Source organism: Hippoglossus hippoglossus, chromosome 12, assembly GCF_009819705.1.
Source record: "Hippoglossus hippoglossus isolate fHipHip1 chromosome 12, fHipHip1.pri, whole genome shotgun sequence".
Lineage (NCBI taxonomy): Eukaryota > Metazoa > Chordata > Actinopteri > Pleuronectiformes > Pleuronectidae > Hippoglossus > Hippoglossus hippoglossus.
In genome coordinates this window covers 5,308,042-5,325,054 of record NC_047162.1, presented here as the reverse complement: position 1 = coordinate 5,325,054, position 17,013 = coordinate 5,308,042, and the positions used below count along the sequence as shown (strand labels likewise).

Genomic DNA, 17,013 nt, shown 5'->3' with positions numbered 1-17,013 from the left:
GACTTATTTTACTTATTTTAATCTGGTGTGAGCTGTCTGGAGACATCATACATCTACAAACTACAGTAAATGAAACTGCTGCACGAGGTTGTTAATTCATAATCTGATAAACTGTTGCTACTGTAGCTAAGAAGCTTATGGATTATGTTAGCATTTATACATTTTTATCATAAATTTAAATGACAAAAATGTTGTATGCTATCACTTTTTATTTAGTCCATCCATCCACCTGGGTCCATGTATTCTTTGATCCTTTACTGTCATATGAAGGTGTGGACTATAAGCTATATAAAAAGTTACATGAAGATTAAATAAATTAATGATCTTAATACATTATAATAATGAATAAAAGAAAATTGAATCAGTTTTCTGTCAACACATGGATCAGTTCACATATGATTAAATATGTCTTGAAATAAAAAAGATTTATAAATTTCATTTCACAGCACCTTTCTAGACACACAAGGACAGCCTACAAATATCATAAATGATTAAAGTAAAACAACGCATTAAAATCAGATTAGGAAACAAAAACTCATCAATACAACACGTTTAATAATTGTTTACGTAGCTTGGAAGAAATCAATTGAAATTCTAAATAATAGATTTTTAATAAATGTGGGCTTTGTCGTCTCCACTAATTTTCCATCACTCTTTGACATCTTATTTTTACATTTAATTTGGTTAGCATCGCTAAATAATATTCAGGCTTATTTACAATAAATATATAAACGTTAATTAAGGCACTTTTGAAGTGACCAAGAGCATCTTTACTCTAAACATATGTAGTTAGAGGGAAGCTGAGGATTTGAAAGGACTCATTCTTTACCTCCAACCCTGTAAATTATCAGTCTTTTGTGTCTTGTAAAGTTTACTAGAGGCAGATCAGAAACACGTTACGAGACCTAGTTTTCAGATTTGAAACACCAGCTCTGACCTGCCTTTTCCTTGGCACTCACCAGATGTCCGACTGTGAAACTCGAGCTCAGTTTTATATCTGTGCCTTAATAGATTACTTGAAGGAGTGTATAAATACTGCTATAGGCACATGAAGAGAGAGAGGTCATCCGGTCAGACGTGAGGTCAAAGGTCAGGACAATAAAGAGAGACGATTGATGAGGAGTCTTTGTACCTATATCTTGACTTCAACAGTTTAAAGGCACTGCGGTGAAAGTAATGAAAACTATTTTTTGTATTGGTAAAAGAAATACATGATTCTGCCTATTAAGGAAACATCCAGTCATCGGGATCTCTGATCTGCATAAAAACAAAAAGGAAAGAATGATGGTATCAGGATTGAATTTAAAGTTCAATGTATTCTTAGTGCTCTAAGAATCCAGTAGCAACAAATTGCACACACTGATAGATATCAGTTCCCTACATATGCCTGTGAAATCTTGCAATGTTTAAGAAAATGGAAAAAAAAACATCCTGGCTCTGCCGCTTTGTCCGGATCCATGCCAAAGTTGTATGAGATTGTTCTTGGCCCATGTCCCATCCTTCCACCAACATTTGTGATAATCCATTCAGTAGTTTTTTTCATAATCCTGCTGACAACGCACAGGGGTGACAACATAACCTCCTTGGCAGAGAAAAAAACACACACACACACAAGTAAAGTGAAGCAGTGATTGTAGATGGTTTGTGTGGATTTAAGTAATTTTTTTAATTGTTTGAAATATGTCTAAGTTAATTTTGCCAGAGGGAAGATTGATGACATCTGTCACAAATAGGGTCAACGTCAAAATGTCATCTATACAGCCAAACCATATAGTTAAAGGTTAGTAGTAAATCTTGCATGGTATTGACCTCTGCTCATCAGAGGTGGAGGAAAACTGGCTGACTTTTGAGGCAAGGTTTTGTTTCTTTCTTCATGCAACAATCCTCGTTTTGTAAGGTTGAAAATATTCAGGAACTTGTTGAGGGAGGGGGCATGACCTGTTTTGATTTTGTACCTCTTGAGGATTATGTCCTCTAATAAATAAACTTGTCAAGGGGGGAAAAAATCTATAAAAAAGATGGAATGCAGTCATGGTTACACTGAGATGCCTAAAACACTAAGCTGAATCTTTTGAGCATCTTTGTTACCTGACTGCTGAGTATCACCGTTGTCTATGTAATAAATCGTTTCCAGGCGATTTCGTGAGAACTCTTGAGTGCACCACATGCCTTTTCATTTCTACTGTATAACTGCATGAGCGATTCCTTCGTGGAAGTCATTTCTCACTGGTTTGTGTGTGCGAGCACTGTCAGCAACTCTCGTGCAAAAGAATTGGCACCAAATCCGTAAATCTATCACTAGCAGAGATGCAACCCCTTTACAGAAGTGTAGTTTTCTGCCTCCCAGACATAGCAGCTGACAAAAGGGTGAACAAAAGGGCAAACATCCTTTCAGGTGGATAGACAGGTAGATGGATAGAAAGATAAGATAGATACAGACAGAGAAGCTAGAGATAGATATATATTTTTATTCTTTTTTTGCATCTGTAGCGTGTTACAAAAATCCACACACTGATGGGCAGGAAAGGTTTTGCAAATTGTCAGGAGCAACTCACTCTGACACTTGCGTTCTCACATACAGCTCCTCTGGATAACTTCAGGATATTATCTCGAGTTCAGTGCATATCTACCTTGCAGCTTTGCTTTTTTGGTGAGTCTGTATTGATAACGGTATCATTGCTTTTGGAAACTGTGAAAGTGACCTGCAGTTATTAAGCCGCAGTCACAGCTGCAAAAAGAGCTGTTTACCTGTTTATTCAAGATTCAGTGAAGCTCGATCTGAACTAGAGAATCAGTTGCCATTGTCGTGAACACACCCGGTGTCACGAACGCAACGTCACTTTTGTTGATCAGTCCCAGCCGCCGCTGCTACACTGCGCTGGTCGTCTGTTTATTCAAAGTTTATTAATATTGAATGTATAATTTTGCACAAAATTGCACAAATGTTGACACTACAGTTCCTTGAGCCCTCAAAAAAACACATACAAAGTGTGAAGGTGATAAGAGGAACAGTTCTCGAGAAATACAAGGCACAAAAAGACATTAACTAAACACCATATACCATAACAATAATAAATCAAGCTGTTTCCAGTAGTTAACAGGAAGCCGGTTCTCTCCTGTGCTCACCCAGATCTTTTGGAAACTCAGCAATGAAGGAGGCTTTCCCACGCTGAGGATGAAGCTAGTCATTATTTCAAGTTTGTCTCCCACAAATTATAGTGTTCCTCCTGTCCAGCTGATGAAGTCATCTGAGCAATTCGTGGGCGAATAGGAGTGGTGTCTACAGGATTATTCTTCTCAGGTTTTCACATTATTTTACCCCATTATATGTATAAATACAGCAGTGTTAATACACTGTAACATGAAAAACAGCTGATGTGCAGCAGTACTGTGAAAGAAGTTGATGTGCCAACACAAGTGTGGATACTTTCGTATTAAATCCTTTCTTAATACATGTTCTCTGTCTCCCTAATTTATTACTTTTCTCTACAAGTAATACATTGAATTTGTCGTGGCAATGAATCAGGGCTGGGTACGGCTGTTTCTTGCATTTTGCTTTGTACTGTTTTTATTTATTGTATCTCCAACACAGACTAAAGAGCAGCTGGATTCAATGTTACGCTTTAGTATCTTCAGCTCTGTTGTGTGGTGATGTAGAGTCTTGCAGTATTCTGTTGTTAGTGAAGTTTGGAGGTTGGCTACTTTTGCCATGTTGGAAGGACAATGTGTTTGTGATTAGCTTGTATCATAAACGGGGGGTGCCGCATTTTCAGACTGCATTCTCTTGGAAGTCCTGGAAGACCAATCAGGATGTGACGTAAGTGAGAATGTTGGATAGTTTTGGAAACACTGACACATCCGTAATCCAGCTTCAGATAGGTTGGGGGGTGAGAATGTGCATGCATAATATGTCAGTGAATTGTGAACACTTCAACCAAAGTTTTCCTTTGTCAACTTTGAATAGTTTCACAAGACTTTCATAAGTTTCTTGACAACCAATCTTATCCTGTTAATCATTTTGAACCTCCAAATGTAAATGACACAATCTTAATCATGAAATACATTATGGATCAAATCTGTCTGAGCTGTGTGCATTCATTTATTCATTCAGCTCCTCCTGACTCTTCCCTCTCTTTCTCTCCTTGTGTCATTGACAATGACACATTGCATCCAATGCAATGTGTCATTGTCAATCAGGAATTTAGGGATACATCCAATTTAAAGCCAAAATAATCCCAAATAGCTGATTTTGCATCCTTCTTTGCATCAGACTCTCCACACACACACATACATCTGCAGTAATGTTGCTGGGCTGACAGTGGTCAGTTGTCAAATTTTAGTATACCGATTGTCTTGCTTGTCTTTTTTTAATGTTGAATATTAAGCATTAAAAATTACATTACATTGAAGTTGCATTTGTCTGTTTGTCTATCTGTTTTCCAGGACGTTCACCATTAACCTGGATCAGCCTTTAGTCTGAGGTTAAAGCTGATATTTATTTTTGTAAATTCACATCCTCACACCTACCATGGGTAGAAGAAGCATCCTGGGCTGCTTCCTCCTGACCGTTCTGCTCAGCTTATCAACCGCTGGGCTGGTTAAGAAAATCATACGTCATCGAAGACAGACTTTGCTAGCTCCTAAAGAACATAACGTCACCCTCCCCAGCGCAGACCATCCTGTGGTTTTCAACCATGTCTATAACATCAATGTTCCTGCCAGTTCTCTGTGCTCAGTGGACCTGGACGCCCCGGAGAGCACACAGCTTCTTCCCAAGGATTTGCCAGCTTCGTCAGGGCATCACATCACTGAGCACACCGTCGACGGGGAGAACCAGATCGTGTTCACCCACCGCATCAATATACCTCGGAAGGCCTGCGGCTGCGCTGACGACCTGCCCGGCCTGAAAGAGCTCATGAGCCGCCTGGAGATGCTTGAGGGAGAAGTTTCAGTTTTGAGGGATCAGTGCAACAGCGACAGGCCCTGCTGCAGTGCACAGGTCGCAGGTGGGTGTGATTTGTCTGTCAGTCATATTTGTATATTACAGCAATGACAATAAAATAAGCCATTATTTCTATGAATTTGCATTGAAAAGTGCTCCATTAAGAATACACATGAGTCTCCTTCAGTATAAAGCACACCTGTTCCATCCATTTGTCCGACAGTTCTTTGAAATCCAATGAGGGGGTGTATATTTCTCCTTCATACAGTAGAGGACAACAACTGCTGTAATATCAATGAAAGTAATAAGTCTTCTTTTGTAACTGCCAAAAATAAGCCTCAGACCGCATCTAAATGATGCATTCTTGAATGAGTAGTTTGATGTTTTGGGACACAATAGTATTCACTCTCTTGCTGAGAGTGGGAAGACAGAGTAATGGCACTCAAACAAGAAATAATCCCACTCATAACCTCCCATAAATCTGTAACTTTCTGCTATAAAACTTGGATATTTGCACAGATTAAACCATCTGTTTCCAGTCTTGATGCTAAACTAAGATAACTATCTGCTTGGTTCGTGTTTAGTGTATAGACTTATAACATGATAGCATATAAGTGTATTACCCAAAATTCTCAAGCTGATTGTATTTTAAGAATAAGAGACTTGATTGTATCAAAAATATTCCTTTACTTTCTTTATCATAGGTGAAGTAGGAACAAAACCTTACTGCAACGGCCATGGAAACTACAGCGCTGACACTTGTGGCTGTGTATGTGAGCATGGCTGGAAGGGACCCAACTGCACTGAGGCCGAGTGTCCCGGTAACTGCCAGGACCGGGGCCGCTGCGTGGACGGAAAGTGTGAGTGCTTCAAGGGCTTCTCTGGAGAGGACTGCACGCTCGAACTCTGCCCTGTGGACTGTGGAGCTTATGGCCTGTGTGTGGAAGGCATTTGCGTTTGCTCAGATGGTTTCTTCGGTGACGACTGCTCTCAGACCAAGTGCCTCAACAACTGCAGAGGCCGCGGCCGCTGTGATAAGGGAGACTGCATGTGTGACGAACCTTGGACTGGCCTTGACTGCTCTGAGCTCATGTGTCCCAAAGACTGCTACGACCACGGGCGCTGTGTGAACGGTACCTGCTACTGTGATGAGGGCTACACCGGGGAGGACTGTGGAGAACGCAATTGTCCTAACAACTGCCAAGGTAACGGTTTCTGTGTTGATGGTCGATGTGTCTGCACTGCCGGCTACAGCGGAGAGGACTGCTCTAAACTCACCTGCCTCAACGACTGTAACGACAGAGGGACGTGCTTCAACGGGATGTGTATCTGCGACGTAGGCTACCAAGGAGAAGACTGCAGCCAGTTAGCATGTCTGAACAACTGTAACAACAGAGGCCAGTGCATAAATGGACAGTGTTCATGCGATGTTGGTTTCCAGGGAGATGATTGCTCTGAGCTCTCCTGTCCCAGAGACTGCCTGCACAGAGGGCGCTGCGTTAACGGCCAGTGTGTGTGCGAAGAAGGCTTCGCCGGCGAGGACTGCAGCATCATGACCTGCCCCTCAAACTGCTACGGCCGCGGCGAGTGCATCGAAGGCCGCTGCGCCTGTCATGCAGGCTTCACCGGCGAGGACTGCGGTGCACTGAGCTGCCCTAACAACTGCCAGAACCGTGGCCGCTGCATCGATGGGCAGTGCGTTTGTGACGAAGGCTTCACTGGAGAAGACTGCAGTCAGAAAGCTTGTCCCAACGACTGCCTGGCCAGAGGATACTGCGTCGACGGCAAGTGCACGTGTCAGGAGGGGTACTCTGGAAATGACTGCTCTGTGCTCGCCTGTCCAGATAACTGCAACAACAGAGGGCGCTGCATCAACGGGAAGTGCACTTGTGAGGGTGGATATGAAGGAGAGAGCTGTACAGAGCTCAGCTGCCTCAACAACTGCCAGGACAAAGGCCGCTGTGTGAACGGTCAGTGCGTCTGTGATGAGGGATTCATCGGAGAGGACTGCTTTGAAGGTAACAAGCTCCGTTCAGTTTGGTCCAAATATACAGAAGAAAAGGTTTTTGCCAGTTTTCCATGTGTCAACTAGATGTAGTATATAAGCATATCCAGAATGATGTAATTTCCTTCTAGTGTCAAACTTCACTCACCACTCATCCTGAGAAACTATTTCAGTGAATTTAAAATAAGGTTCTAAGCGTGTGTGTTGTTGCTGTCTGCACTTTGTTCGCACTTTTTTGGCAGTTCCTCACACCACAGCCAGATGTGGCTCTGCAGTTTACATTAGCGTTCAGTGGTGGACATTTAGTGATTGGGGTTATAAGAAAACGTCAGCAATTTCTTTTCAATTTTCCAGTGTCTCCTCCAAAGGACCTTATTGTCGGCAAGGTCACCGCTAACACAGTGGACCTGACCTGGACCAATGACATGTTGGTGACAGAATACCTTGTGACGTATGTACCCACCAGTCCCGGGGGTCTTCTCCAGGAGAACAAAGTGTCTGGGGACAAAACTTCCTCCACTGTCAAAGAGCTTGAACCTGGCATTGAGTATCTGATCAGTGTCTATGCTGTCCTGAGCAACAAGAGGAGTGTCCCTGTCAGCGCCAGGGTGGCCACAGGTACCTCACAGTCATACACTCTGCTGGTTTACTGAGAATCACTATGGAAAAAGATGAATAACTGTTTTGATTATTCTTGTTTCCATCCCTCCAGCTCTCCCACAGCCAGAGGGTTTAAAATTCAAATCAGTGAGAGAGACCTCAGTAGAAGTAATGTGGGACCAGCTGGACATCCCCTTTGATGGCTGGGAGATCTATTTCCGCAACACGGTCAGTCTGCACATCACATTTGAAGGCTTGCCGAGAATTTTATGAACTGACACGGAAAAAGGGCGAAGTGACAGCCTCTGCCAGCTTATTGGAACTGTCAGCAAAACATGGATTTATTTCACTGCTAACCATTAAAATTATTTTGACATATGGAAAACTTCAGTGAGGGCAAGTCTGGACGTCTTACAATTGCGGGTAAATCCTTTTTGCTTTGAATACAAGCCAGTAACTTTAAAAATAAATTAAAGTGCTTGCTGATAAGAGGTCTTCCTAAAGTGTAGAGGCTCTGCAGAGTTTTTACCAATTTTAAAATGTGTGTTACTTTCCTCCATACATAGACATGTTCAAAGGAAAAATCCAAAAACATATCTTAACTACTTAGTATATTATTTGTTTATACTTTTCAGCAGTAACTTAATTCGTTTCACGAGAACCTCTTTTAAAAATTGTCGGGCATTGGAGGAATCTAAATGCCAGGTCTTTGTAGAGAAATTAAAACTACCACAGTCAGTACATGTCTTACCTGATTTCCTGTGTGGATGTTTTACATTAGTTTATGCATCATGTGTCTCTGCAGAAAGAAGAAAATGGAAAAGTGGTGAGCACCCTTCCATCCTCTCAAAACCAGTTTCTCCAGTCAGGCTTGGGACCAGGACAAGAGTATGAAGTCTCCATCACCATCATCAAGAATAACACGAAAGGACCCCAAACATCCAAAACAGTCACTACCAGTGAGTTTTCTCAGCACACTGATTATTTTAAGTCAGTTGGTAAATCATAGATGCTCAAAAACCTATCCTGTGTATTCAGCAAATGTTCCTGCTTTGTCTGGCAGCAGTTTGATTGGGTAGAAATAATCTCCACATCACTTGTGCTCGGACTAAAAAAATACTATAATGTCACAGAGTGAAATTCCATTATGAAAAGTAAAAACAGGAAATCCCTGCTGGCTCTCTGTGGTTCCATCAACCGATTTTAGGTAAAGTGTAATAACTCAAGCAAATTGAATTTCAGTCAAGCACGACCATGTCATAGTTTTCTCTCTAAATCTTCCTCTTAGCTCTCGTCCTCTGCTAGCTGAAGCTTTTATTGCAGTATTACTCCATACGTTAAAATATTTTCAGTTGCTAATGCAGTCAGTACGACACGCCAGGCCAAACAATCATCTTTGTGCATGGAAAAGTGATTAAGTTTACAAGTCTGTGTCGATGGACTCCCTGAGTTTTGCACCATTTCATTTCTGATGTCATGTATTTGTATAAGCTGAAACTTGACACAGCTCCCAGAAATGAATGATAGACCTAAGGCTATATCTTGTATCCCCTGAGGTCCTTTCAGGAAAGCCCCAAAACATAAAATGATGTCTCCTCCACACGTAAACACAGGAGATTTGTCCGATAGTAAACACAAAGGCACAGTGAAAGGAAACCACATTATATTTTATGATAGTTTTTCCTGTGTTGATCCAAGCACAGGCTTTCGTCTTATGAGAGAGCCAAGGTGAGTTTTACTTAAGCTGTTTTGTGTACTTGAACTTATTCTCTCTGTCATACAGACAGAATCTTGGACTTGCACCTATTTAGACTTAGACATGTGTTAGCCAGTTGACTTATTATTTTAAAAGCTTTCACTTTGCAACTATTCCTACAGATCAGTCTTTTGATAAGCTGTGCACTTCAGGCTTCTCTTTGTGCACAGTGAAAGCTTTACACATGGTCCAGATCATAGCAGCATTTTGGTCTCAGCTTGAAAATCTCAAATCTGCATTGTTTGCCGACAGTGTGACTCTATTTGAATTCAGTCATACAGGTTTATGTTCCTTAAAATCTAGACGGTTCTCTTTTGTGATTCCCAAATGGTGGACCATGCTCCTTCAGGGGGCGTCCCCTCTTTGGCTTCAAGAACCTCTTGATGACCAAGAGCACTTACTTCAACCTCTGCTACTGTACAACAGCTTTAGTGTTTTCCCTCAGTTTTTAGTCACTTTGGATAAAATAATCTGTCAAATGAGAAAATGTAAGTTTACTTTTCTTCTTAAGAAGCTTTAAGGAATAGTGCATATATTTTGGGAAATGTGCTTGTTTCACTCTCATATGTATGGTAATTAAATATGAAGCCAGCCGCTGATTTCATTAATTTAGCATATAGAAACATACTCATGTTACTCTATTACTCCATCAAAAGTTTAGAAACCATGAATCTTTACATCTCAAACTTTACTGTGTTTAATGTGCAGTGCTTTCAGTTACCTTGATAACAGGTAACAGAAAGTTGAAGCTCTAATTGCTCCAATATTTCTGATGAATCCCAACTATAAAGACCGTCAGACACAGGGAGCACACTCATACCTCATCCTTTTAATGCTGCATATGGTTTTGTCTGCAACTTTGTCTGCAAATTTTGTCTGCAAAATTGATTTGTGTCAACCATGTTCACGGTTGTGTGTCATTTTTATTGCATGCCAGACATTCACTGTCAGTAATGTTATTACCATGTATTGGATCGTAAAGGACATAATTTCTCCTGCATATTTTCTCTCACTCAGTGTACCACTCAAATATTCTTCACTTTTAACACCTGCCACCCTCACATGACCTCCCTCCCCAGAGATTGACGGCCCTCGGCAGGTGGAGGTGAAGGATGTCACGGACTCCTCGGCACTGGTGAGCTGGTCTCAGCCAGTTGTTCCTATGGACAGAGTCACCATGTTTTACAGGCCCACCTCCGACCCCTTAGACGAAAGCAGTGCAGAGATTTTCCCCCCAGACAAGCAATACAGCATCGATGGTCTGAGACCAGACACTGAGTACACAGTGATGCTCTCCTCCAGGAGTGGAAACATCAGCAGTGACCCTGTCACCACCAATTTCACTACAGGTAGGTTTGTCATAGCAGAAATATTTCCATTTGATTTACTTTAAAGCTGCATATGTCAAAAATATATTTCTTATTTAAAGAATGGTGCACATGACACACACCATGGAAAGTTGATAGTAGTAAATAGTAAATATTGAAGGTTAAATAAATAAGGCTGGGGATATTCTGTATATTTCTTTTTCTCAGCAAATGTACAAAACCAGCAATGAATGTATCCTACTAACTGTAGTCTTATATATCTTATTCCTTTGTGCCACAGATATGATATCCAGAAATCATTCAAAACATACCAGTGAGCGACACTGAATTCTCTCCCACCTACACTGTTCTACTGCTGTTATAAAAACACTATGTCAAGCTGTTTAGGGAAAATACTGAGATTTTTTAAGATATGAATATAGATAATAAAAAAAAAACACAGAGTTAAATATTCTTCAAAACCAGATTTATTTTTCAATTCTATGTCAATATTCGAAAAATATTTTTTAAAAAACTTCAGTGATACCACACAACATGCTAATGAGTTATTTTACTTTATTAATATTTATTTGAAGATGATTTGGGATGCCCGTATATGTTTTTCATACTGAAAAACGTTGTGGCTCAATGTCTAATAGTAACCGAAATAATACATTTGTTGTCTGTGCAAATATTAAAATACTATTTGATTGTTATATTTGTATCTTAGCCCTGGATGCCCCAAGGAACCTGCGGGCCGTGTCTCAGACGAACAGCAGCATCACTCTGGAGTGGACTAACAGTCGGGCTGATGTCGGCAGCTATAGGGTGAAGTACACCCCGATCTCTGGAGCAACTCACGGTGAGGACGTGTTCCTGCGAGGACCAGGAGACACCACAAAAGCTACAATCACTGGTAAGGGTCAAATAGATGAACATTAACTTCATTAAGTATGCCCACGCAAAACCGCAAAACTTAAATCTCTCATGCCAAAGGGTAACTTTTCTTGTGTCTCTCTGTTCGGCAGGGCTGAATCCAGGGGCGGAGTATGGAATCGGTGTTACTGCCATGAAGATAGAGAGAGAGAGCCTCCCGGCCACTACAAATGCAGAAACTGGTGAGAGACACTTCCGGTCAGCTGCCAAAACACTCGTAGCCTACGCGTAGACGTGTACCCTATGCAGAGCCCTACACCATAACCTGACGTGCACCTCCACCAAACATGTAACTACATTTCGAGGTGACGCAGACCTCAAGAGCTGTGATTGGTCCGCTTGGTAGCGTTGCATCTTCGGCAGACTCGCCGCCATTTTTTCTCGTTCTTCTTTAAGAAACAGTAATTGCGTCTATCAGCCCCAACTCCAACATGATCTGCTTAGTAACACTCGCCATTGTTCTGAAGTAAACAGAGACGCTAGAGAATTTGTAAATAAGCGGACCAGAAACAAGAAGACACTCAACACCAGCATAGAAACTCTACTGCCACTAGCGCTTCGGCAGTGTCATTTCAGGGCATCTCACACACCTACACACAACTATGAATGCTCGGCCCTGTGCATAGGCTATGTGTGCACCTATGGCAAAGCTTCGACGCAGAAGCCTTTTAGTGACCAAACAAAACAAATAGAGTGAAAAGTAATTTATGAGTTGTGTTGAGTATGCAACACAAGCAGACTTCACAAGCAGTTAAACATTTCTTTATTCGCTTCATATTATTTTTGTCACTTCTGTCAGACATCGATCCTCCAGGAGATTTTGAAGAAGTTGAGTCCACAGAGACCTCCCTCACTTTGAGGTGGGAGAAACCTAGAGCCAAGTTCGGTCGCTACAGGCTGGTATACGTCTCCAGAGATGGCCAGGTCGAGGAGGTGGAGATCCCGGCCACTGCAACGAGCCATGTTGTGACCAGCCTGACTCCTGGAATGGGCTATACTCTCACGTTGACTGCAGAGAGGGGACACAAGAGAAGCACGCCTGTCATCCTGTCTACATCCACAGGTGGGAAGAGAATGATTTGTGACGCAATTGGATCTTTGAATCAATGACAACACATGCTTTTATGTCCCTCTCAATTTCAAGGTTTTTGATTCATTTAAAAGGGATGGTTCCCTTTTAGCTGGTAAGTTCAGGAGTGTGGGGATCAATAATTGGGATAAAAGTGATTCACAAGAAAAATTGATGTCATCCAGCATAATTTCACTCATTGATTTAAAAACCTCAGTGTTTAATCCAACGTGTATCAGAGTTCATAACATTATTGGGAATGCACACTGCTGCTGCTTCACATCAAAAGACTTCAATTGGTGTTACAGAATGACTTTTATTGTGAAGCAGCCATAGAAATGTGTTGTTTGTCACTGAGGTTCATGCTCACCATGATCATTCATTCAGAATGCTTCCACAAGGCAAGACAATAATATTTGTAATTTTTTCATCACTGGATTATTTTTTATTTTTGCAAGGGCGTTACGGAAGAAGAGGGAACAGCCACAGGGAGCTGTTCGATGAACAACTACTCTGCAAATCAGTCACCATTGTTACATGTTACATTTAACCTCCCTTGGTTTTACCTCCAGTAATCTCAGTAGTGCTTTTAAATCAATCAGGATTGAAATCTTAAGGATTCAATCTTTAAAAACTGGGTTTTGGAATCAAAAGTAAAGAGATCTAATGCCTGGAAATAAATCTTCAGCCAATTGATACAAAGAAATGAGATGCACCTCTACCTAATCGATGCTGTCTTGATTTGTGCTTTTTTGTTTTTCTTTTAGCCTCTTTCACATTTTATTTAGCCGACTCAGACGACGCTGAGCTAACAACTCCTACAGGCTCAGAGGACAATGTGATTAGCTTTGTGAATTTAGAGCCCTCTGAGTCCCAGTTCTCTGGGATGGAGCCTGAGGATGAGCTCGGAACGCTGACTGTTTCAGGCATCACGTCTGATGGATTTGACCTCTCATGGAGACTAAAGGCTCACAGCCTTTATGATAGCTTTGCAGTAGAATATAAAGACCCTCAGCGATTATGGGATGTGAAAGAGGTCCATCTTCCTGGAAATGCCACTGGCTCTAAATTTGAAGGCCTGGCGGCATCGACAGAGTATCAGATAAAACTTTATGGAATAACCAGTAGCCAGAGATCTGCGCTACTTGAAGCTGTTGCAGTCACAGGTATAAGCTTCTCTTTGACTGAATATTGACACTTTTGTCACCGTCTCTTTTCAGTGGAAATTTTGCTGGCCTGACATTAACATCCGTACTGAGTGATCCGATCACAAGTGCCAAGTTCAGGTCTGAATTCCCGAATGAAATGAATACCCAAATGTTTCCTGAGTGCATCCTGAAATCTCATCATTCAGACCATGTTCGCAGGTGGTCTTGGATGTATGTCACCACATTATTTTCGCTGTGTGAACTTGAATGCATCCTGGGCCACTTCCTACTTAACTAATGTCCTCTGACCCACTACAGTTTCATAATAAATCAGACTCATTTTTGAGATCCGATCACAGGAGACGCATTCAGGACGCATATTAATGTCAGGTGTGAACAAACCAACCTGAATTCTGACCGCTTGGGATTTTATCTCTCAGGACGGATGTAAATACCAGGTCTGACAGATTAACTCAGATAGCTTCTGAGATCAGAGTAGTGACGTGATTTGCATGCTGGCTAACCATCATCAGTAAACCTATAGCCTGATGCAGTATGATGACAAAACCCTACAGAAGTGATTTAATTTACATAAAAACTCATTCAACCTCATCTATATCATCCAAGGCTTCAGAACTGCTGCAAAATGTTGCTTGAACAAATTCAACCACAGGAAGAAATCTACAGTCTTCTCCCCGAGTCATTGTTGCATTCAGATACATTGGGTTACAGTGCACTGGCTGCACTCATTACTTCCTGCATTTGAACTTGTAAATGCAACCATTTCTGTCTCTGAAAGCCACCATCTCCATCCACCTCATTCTTTGAGTTCTGTCCCGTTTGCAAAATGAAATGATTCTCTACCAGTCAGAGAAAATGAAACCACACGTCACTCGCATGCCAAACAAGTGACTCGACAGTCTCTCTTTAGGTCAGCAGGAACAAAATGGCTGTGCATGGCTTTTTCATGAAGACTACTGTGTACCTCCACTGTGGTGGGCTACTCAGAACCTTCAAAGAATTAACAGCACCGGCTCAGGTGCTGTTAATGCCTTAGCTGTTGCTTTATAATATAAACTGGGATCCTGGAAAAAACGTGATAATAATCAATTTTTGAGACAAGAAGAAATGATGAAATCTCATGTCGACATGGACGGAATTATATTTATTGTGCAAAAATAATGTTTTGATGTTAATCCAGTTTTTCATTGCAGGTTGCTTCTTGTTCTCTTCTCAGCAGAGCCAGTAACACATTTAATACCTTAACTTCCTTTTTTCACTGTAGCACCCGAGCCTACCTCCCCAGATGTACTTATGCTGAGTATTAAAGATGCCACAACAACCTCACAGTCTTCTCTGGATAATGACACAATTCAAACCCCAGATCCCCTCCAACCCGTAAACACTGAGGCTCCTTCCACCTCTGATACTGTTGTGAGGAGCTCAGGGGCTGAAAGCTCAAACCTGGATGTACTTGGGGACCTCAAAATCACAAATGTTACCTCCACTAGTGTAAGCTTGGCTGGGTCGGCGCCCGACGAGGCGTTCGACAGCTTTATGGTGGAGCTCAGTTCTCCATCAGGGGTGACACAAGCTCATGTGACCACATTACCGGGAAATGTGAGGAAGGCTGAAATAGAGGGTTTGACCCCCTCGACACATTATGATGTTACATTACAAGGGCTGGTGGATGGGGATCAATCTTTGCCTCTCAAAGTTGTCGCTACTACAGGTACATGAAGCAGATACTTCATACATTCATCAGAACCCATCAACATCATCTCATGAATTCTTTTTTGTGCTCTAAATATTTTAGAGCATGAGAAAGTTTTTTCCACAGATGAATGTATTTTATTTGTACTTTTATTTTAAAGTACAAATCATCTGATATTTTGTGTTGCTTAAACCTCTGACTAGACTGTACAATGATGTGTCAGGGCCAAAAACTGAGAGAGAGATTTTTAAATTACATTCATAATATTGACAATAATTATAATATTTCAAGAGTCATAATGGTATAAAACAAGAAAATAAGTTGTTATATTGCAAGAAAATGAATAATATTTTATAAGAAAGTTATATTTTAAACCTTTAGTTATATTATTTTGAGATTAAAGCTTTAATTTTACAAAACCAAAGTCATACATTTCAAGATTCCTGATTCAACTCAAGATAAGTCCTCATGCTAAATATTTTTTAATTGTATATCACGATCAAAGTTGATGATTTTTATTCTATTGATTCTTATTTCAAGAATATAGTTTTAATAGGGTAGGTCTCAAGTTATAAATTAAAGAATCAGGTTATGATTTTTGACATTTTATATATACTTAATATATTATATTTTAAAAAATAAACTAATTTTAATTATAAGACTTTATTCTCATAAATTTCCAACTTAATCTTGAAATATTCCAACTTTTTCCACACAATTTTATTCATCCTGTTACATTTTGATTTCAAAGTGTGGCCCTGATAATCTGTTGTACCTTATGATAAATAATGCACCTTATGTGACAGTGATGTTTATAATCCATCTTGCCATTCAGTTGACCCACTCTGATCTTTTTATCTCCCAGAGGAGCTGAAGCCCATGGTGTTGAACCTCACCATCTCTGACATTACATGGGACAGCTTCACTGCGTCCTGGAGCCCCACAGTTGGGGACTTTGACAGCTTTGTCATTGAGGTAACAAACTTGGGGAATTTCGCAGAGAGCCAGAACCTCTCACTGTCTGGAGACGCTTTCAGCCTGGGCATCTCCGGGCTGAATCCCAACACCAGCTACATGGTTGGCCTGTACGGGATGTATCAGGGCTCCTTCCTTGAGCCTGTGTACAGTGAAGCCACTACAGGTACCTGCAACTTCAAGTGTTGCAGAGTTTTATCCTCTTTAACTCTTTAACTTTCTTTCTTTCCTTCGATTTTTAACAACTTTCAGTTAGAATCTGTGAAGCAAACACAGCCACATACAAGACCCACCCTGTTGGGTCGACATTTCGCTGCATGAATCAAGAGCAACATAATAACCTAATTCCTGTTACTGTTCAACACAGTGAACTGAACTGCTTCATCCTAACCAACATGCCATGAAACATTCTTTACCCTCCAGCCACTGTTTCTGTCTCGCTGAGAGAGGGCAGGGTGATTGGCGCCCGTGCCTCATCACCGAGCCAAGCAAACGGCCCTCAAATGTTCACCCTTTACCCCCGGACTGCTGCCTCCATCCCAGTTACCAAAGTGCATGAAG

General features: G+C 41.2%; 1 protein-coding gene and 1 long non-coding RNA gene across 8 annotated transcripts in view; one reads left to right on the top strand and one right to left on the bottom strand.

The window, feature by feature from the left end:
• Window positions 1–17,013, top strand: part of LOC117771252 (tenascin-like) — a 32,635-nt gene that overhangs the window by 3,051 nt on the left and 12,571 nt on the right. For 2 of the 7 annotated variants that reach the window (XM_034601368.1, XM_034601374.1), the window contains exons 2-13: window positions 4,444–5,006; window positions 5,647–6,960; window positions 7,302–7,565; window positions 7,660–7,775; window positions 8,353–8,506; window positions 10,383–10,652; window positions 11,341–11,526; window positions 11,639–11,728; window positions 12,346–12,609; window positions 13,383–13,781; window positions 15,049–15,495; window positions 16,343–16,618. In XM_034601368.1, coding sequence (XP_034457259.1) covers window positions 4,529–5,006; window positions 5,647–6,960; window positions 7,302–7,565; window positions 7,660–7,775; window positions 8,353–8,506; window positions 10,383–10,652; window positions 11,341–11,526; window positions 11,639–11,728; window positions 12,346–12,609; window positions 13,383–13,781; window positions 15,049–15,495; window positions 16,343–16,618 — 4,258 coding nt within the window. In that variant the 5' untranslated portion in view covers window positions 4,444–4,528. The remainder of the gene's footprint in view (window positions 1–4,443; window positions 5,007–5,646; window positions 6,961–7,301; window positions 7,566–7,659; window positions 7,776–8,352; window positions 8,507–10,382; window positions 10,653–11,340; window positions 11,527–11,638; window positions 11,729–12,345; window positions 12,610–13,382; window positions 13,782–15,048; window positions 15,496–16,342; window positions 16,619–17,013) is intronic. The other 5 variants (XM_034601372.1, XM_034601373.1, XM_034601369.1 and 2 more) reach the window with 4 other exon arrangements.
• Window positions 1–17,013, bottom strand: part of LOC117771270 — a 144,755-nt gene that overhangs the window by 117,992 nt on the left and 9,750 nt on the right. The window lies entirely within an intron of this gene.